General features: G+C 34.6%; 1 protein-coding gene across 1 annotated transcript; it reads right to left on the reverse strand.

Annotated features, from left to right (window-relative positions):
* Positions 1-5,547: 5,547 nt before the first annotated feature.
* Positions 5,548-6,280, reverse strand: LOC141391394 (uncharacterized). The gene is made up of 2 exons (XM_073964297.1): positions 6,127-6,280; positions 5,548-6,072 (listed from the first exon to the last, which is right to left on the reverse strand). The coding sequence occupies exons 1-2, from the start codon at positions 6,172-6,174 to the stop codon at positions 5,689-5,691; spliced, it is 432 nt and encodes a 143-aa protein (XP_073820398.1). The 5' UTR covers positions 6,175-6,280; the 3' UTR covers positions 5,548-5,688.

Below are 6,280 nucleotides of genomic sequence, written 5' to 3' on the forward strand. Positions count from 1 at the left end.
TAGCCAATTACACTGTGACACAAAATGGAACTCAAAGTCTGGGGGTGCAAAATTTCTTTAAAATTTCTAATTTGCTCTCGGAAGCAAAGTTCTAGCTGTTGTCTTAGATAACATAAATTCTGAACATAAAAAATATAACAAACCTCATCTTCTGGTCAAAATAGACAATATCAAATTTCCTTTACAATTTTTTCTATGGGTTTTGGTTTACAGGTAAGGGCCTTTCATAGACAGTTCGTATATTTCAGAAAGATGTTGACTGATATCCTTGCTATGTTATTTTGTTGATTGTTTTCTTGAATCTATGGACCAGAACCAGAGATAAAAGGAGAAAAATCGAATTTGTTGTGCTAATTAGACCTGTTAGACCGTTTGTACACAGGTCGTATGTTCTAGAAACATGTTCATTGAGATCTAAGAAACACTTTTAATTGGTTATTTGCTTCATATTTGATCATTTTGACCAACCCACAGAGAGGAAACATAGGCCAAAAGTTGCTCAAAACTCAAAATACGAAAATCGCATTTTTGTGAAAAAAGTATTTATAATCAGCCACCTGACTCCATTCGCTATTACCATCCGCAACTTTCTGAGGTTAACCAATCCAACGCAGTAGTCGATTGAACTCGGTCATAATAAAAGCAAAAAACTACATGTTCTAATACTTGAAATTAGTTGAACATTAAAATGATATTATTTTCGCGAAAATGTATATTTTTCAAAATTTATTGTTTTTGTAAAGTCTCGGAACAAGTTAAGCTTTTATAATATTCAAATTGTTTTTGCATCTTTATTTTTTAATAGTGGTGGTACATCTCCTTTTCATGCAAATTTTTTATGATAATTTTTAAGATAATTCAAATTTCAAAATTGAACAAGTATGTACATTTCCCCGTCGTTTTCGGACTATAGTAACTTCTGATGTTTTATGCTCTTACGTCTCGCAAATCAGATTCAATCATAAACAAGTGAGCAAAGGCTATAGTCGGGACGGGCCGACCATGTGATACCCTACACCACTACCCCTCTGCATAAGCTTTTCACTGGTAAACATTTATTTTAGGGAATATAATCCGACTACCATCAAACATAATATTCCCTTTTTCTCTCTGGGACCCCCATAAACAACCAAATTTTCGTGACCATCCGATCAAAATTGCGACCTGTAACACAATTGCAAAAAATGGAAGAATTGGATGCATTACCCACTATTGTGGAATCTCCCATGGTTGGCCACCTTCGCAAACTACTTTACTTCAATGTAAAGGTAATATTTTATTCTTTCATTAACAGGCTTTACCGTTGGAATACCCCTACTAGAAGCCGATGTATTCACAAATAATAAAACTTTGAATTTGTCTCCACATAAGTTTTTCAGCATTCTGACCCCTAAATATTATCCGACTATCTGTGGGGCCACCATCAACCCCCAAAATTTCGTGAATATCCGATCAAAATTCCAACCTGTAGCGTGATTACAAAAAAAGGAAAAATTGGGTATATTACTGACTTTTGCGATATCTCGGTTGTTTGCCTACTTACGCCAACATACTTTGCATCAATATAAAGGAGATATGTTCTTCTTCCATTGACTATTGGAATACTCCTACCAGAAACGGAGATATTCACATAAGAAAAAAACGTTGACTTTTCTCCACATAAGCTTTTTGCATATTCCGACTCTTGAATATTATCCGACCATCACTAAACTTAATAAGCTTCTTCGTCTGTGGGACCCACATCAACTCCCAAAAAATTCGTGACGATCCGATCAAAATTGCGACATGTAGCGTGATTAAAAAAAAATCGGAAAATGGAAAGTATTACCGACTATTGCGATATCTCTGTTGTTTGACAACCTACTTTACATCGTTGTAAAGGTGATATTTTCTACTTTCCGTGCTATGTTTTGCTTTTGATATACCTCTTAAAGAAAAAGAGATATTGACTTTGAAATACAAGGTTGACCTTTTCTCCAAATAGGTTTTTGCCCATTCCGACGATCCGATCAAAAATGCGACCTGTAGCGTGATTACAAGGTTTAGATGGACAGATGGACGGACGGACACACATAGCCAGATCGACTCAGCTCGTCGAGACATTCATTTTGGTATATATATGTATGGGTCTGCGACCATTATTTCGATGCGTTACAAACTTTTTGGCCAAAACCAACTTATAATACCCTCCCCACATAGTGGTGTAGGGTATAAAAATTGCGCATGTTTGCGCAATTCGGAAAAAAATCTATTTTTTCAAATTAGACTCCAAATATAAAATTTTAAGGTAAGATATTTTTCAAAATATAGAAAGATTTTTTTTCAGCGTTAGCCAAAACTTTTTATTTTATTTGTATTCTGGCGTATTCATCACAAAAATCTGTATTTTTGATATATGTTTGCACCATTCAGCAAATTTTTTTTCTCAAGAAGAATAGGAATGATGAAACCAGTGGGAATTTCAAAATATTTTGAAAACGTTTTACATAAAACAGTAAATTTGAACTGTCGAACGTTAAAATAAATACCTTTTTGCATATACTCAGCAAAAAATCAATTTTATTCAGATAAAACAAGTAAAAAAGTATCAGTCGGCTTTGCCGACAGAGATATACCCTTAGCCTGTGTATATTGAAACAATTTTTTCCCAAAATACGTATGTATTTAGGGGGTTTTAAAAATTTTGGGCGTTTGAACAGACAAAAATTTTGATTAGGATTAAAGATCAAAAGTTTTGCGGAGGAGATACTAAAAGGAATGGATCGACATTGACCGTTATGGAAGTGGATCTCCAGCCGCAACATATGGTGCCATAGGGGGTTTTTACACTCTTCGGGCTGTTTGCTCAAAAAGTATGGACTTGCCCCTAAAAAAACTTTTACCATCGTAAATGAGGCAGCGAATGCAAGTTGCTTCAACAAAAATCAAAGTGATTCGATATCAGGTCTTAAAGTGAACTTATCCGAAATTTTGTGTGGGATGTACCGGATGGAGTTGACAAATATAGTCGATATTTGATATTTGATATATTAGGATGTGTAAAGCATAGACCAATTCGGCCACTCCCTTCAAGAGTTACCGTACGAACAATTTTTCCGAACATTTTTGAACTTTTGTGGGGGAGGTACCTTAAGGAGTGGACCGATATGGCTTATCTTCAAACTTAAACTTTGTTTGGACAAAATATTACTAAGACCATATTTTGGACCGAATCAGCAGATCAGTTCGAGAGTTATTTTGCGCTCGACTCCAAATTGTCTGAAACACATTTCGTCCAAACATACTTGGGGTCTAAAACCATTATTTAGATGAGGCACATTTTCATCGTATCAAAGTGTATATACCCTCCTTAGCCTAAAGGCTGAGGGTATAATAATGGCGTGTTTAAGGAAATAAATGTTCTTACGAAAAATTTTTTGTATTATTTAAAATTTTATATTGACTTTTACCCCTGGCATCCGATGTCCTCGACCGTACATAAGATATTGATTCACGCTCATGCAGTATTATGCAACGCCTGTATGATATTGACGTAGCCAGGGCCAGGTCAGTCATTGATTATTAAATTTTGTTAATTATATACATAGTTTAAATATGTATGTATATGTAGAACAATCATTATAAATTTGCTTATTTTTAATTTTATCGTATGTGCACCAATAATTACCAGCATTAACTATGAAATAGGCTGAAACATATATGTATGCATATTGGAATATATTGGGTGCCACCGTGGTGCAATGGTATGCACGCCCGCCTTGCACGCAGAAGTTCGGGGGTTCGATTCCCCGACCAGGCAACATCAAACATTTTTCAACGGTGGCAAAATACCCCTCAGTAATGGTGGCGACATTTCCTGAGTATTTCAGCCTTGAAAAACTTCTCCACAAGTGGTGTCTTAAGACACCAGTGCCAAAGAAATTCTCGATCAGATTGTTTCTCTGCGCACGTATCTATTTGAGCGATCAATTGACACTTGGGTATAAAAAGTTTCTTGTTGAAAAACAAGAAACAAGGGAACTGATGAAGATCTGTGGCGAGATCAGAAACTAAAGTCTTCCCTGCCTTACCCCTTGGCAAACATCGCCAATTTTTTCCCACTAATAAATTAAAGTTGTTTTAATAAAATATTAAAACAACGACTATGGGATTAAGCCTGACTATTTTGAAAAACAAAATAGAAGTCGTCATCCCAAACAAAAGACGCCAACCCTCCTAATGGTGGACAAAATTTTGCCCGGAGTCGGAGTCGAGTTATTTTTTTCTACTCAGACTCCGACTCCAGCAGAATTGCTCGACTCCGACTACGACTCCGACTCCAAAACCCTGGTTATAACTTAAAAATAAATTAATAACGCATAATTGATATTTTCCTGAAAAAGTCCCTCGTTACATTTGATTCTCTAGAGATCCCTAAAAAGCAAGTGAATTTGTAGATCCCTACGTAGCGATATCAGTTCTTCCCGAAATGAAAAAGTATAAATTTCCATTTTTTATACAATTTAAAGTAATTCACGAACAAGAAATTCGTTAAGGAGTGCAGTTGGAGTCCATGACGAAATCTGAACTGGTGTTGGGAAGATAATAGAAAAAACATTTTGTAAGATGAAACAAAATCAAAATGCGGAGAGCGGAGGAATTAAACTCTGTTACTCTGTTACGGTACAGCGACGGTGATAAATTGCAATTTTTTTGTAATTTTTTGCTGATAAATTGAACTAATAAAAAGTTTTGTTTGCCATGAAAATCATATTTAAATACATCATTTTTCATTTTCCAAACAATATATGAAAACTTCATGCCAAAGCATTGGTGAAAATGACAAGCAAAAGCATTGGGCGTCATTTTGGGGGCCACGCTCATATAAAATTCATGAATGAAAATGATAAAAAGATGGCATGCCAGATCACTTGCACCCATGGTTCAAATCATGATTTGTCATCGAACATTTTGCTAGGTATTTTACCATAAATGCCACATTTTGTATTAAAAGTTTAGATGGTTTAGATTCATTATCAAGCTCTCTCCTTGGAATATGCCTTGTAGAATCAGAAATATCTGACATTGAATTAATTTCTTCTTTCACAGTCAGGCTTTGCTTTTAGAAGGTCCCCAACCAAAGCTGTGATATTCTTCATTATAATTAAAATCCCAATAATGAAAAGTTGGGTTTAATTGGGGACTATTGCGATATCTTCGTTGTTTGACCACATGCGACAACCTACTTTACATCGTTAGATAGGTGATATTTTCTTCTTTCATTGCATCTGGTATACCCCTTTTAGAAGCTGAGATATTCGAATTAGAATAAAATGTTAACTTTTTGCCCAAATTATTTTTTTTCATTCCGACCCCTAAATATTATCCGACTTCTTCCCCTCCGGGACCTAATGGAAACATCGGAAGGCAAACTATTTCGCCTTTAATCCAAATCAGTTTTCTTACATTTTATATAGGAACACAAAACTCTTCTTATTTGTCGGAAATAAGTGTGAATAGTGAATTCATTAAAATAAGAATGCGCTTAAACAATATTGCGGTCGTATTTGCAAGCTCTGTAATTAATTTATTAATTTAAATTGCAACAAATTTTTATTTGAGTTGGCCAATTCTGCCTCATTAAATTTTCCACAGTAAAGTTAGGTTAAACTTGTTATTTATTTCACAAAAAAATTTTTTTCTCATTACCTAAATTGAATTTTCAGTTTCAACACTCTCTTCCTTCTTATTTACTTCTTTCATACACTTAGCAACATTATACACCATTGTATATTCCAGTTTAACATCTTTATGCTTTTTAACACACTCTGCTACTGCATTGCGATTATGTAATCTATTCATTTTCTCCAGCACATATAGTAATCTATCAGTATCAAAACCTTTCTCGGTGGTATAGAAATTCATTCCCTTAGCTGTACATATCATATAACCTATGAAATCGGGGCGTTCATGGACTGTACCTTTGATCAAAGCAGCTTTGCTTTCATCTGTCAAGGGATTTAATTTTTCACACTCATCTTGAATAGTGGTGGGATTTTCAGGAAACCAATCATGGTCATCGTCAGCAAAAACCTTCGGAAATATACATATGTATTTTGTTTAAAGAAAATAACAAATAGTTCATACCTGTGACAGTAGAATACTACCGATTAAAATGAAAATTATTTTATTCATTGCAGTGTCAAGTTTATTGTGATTGATTGAAATAGTTACTGATAACTGACAAATTTTGCAATTAATTTATATACTGAGGACTTTTAATGTAACAATAGTTGCTGTA

The sequence above is a fragment of the Musca autumnalis genome, unplaced genomic scaffold, assembly GCF_047663935.1.
Source record: "Musca autumnalis isolate F117 unplaced genomic scaffold, ASM4766393v1 scaffold_1, whole genome shotgun sequence".
NCBI classification, from domain to species: domain Eukaryota; kingdom Metazoa; phylum Arthropoda; class Insecta; order Diptera; family Muscidae; genus Musca; species Musca autumnalis.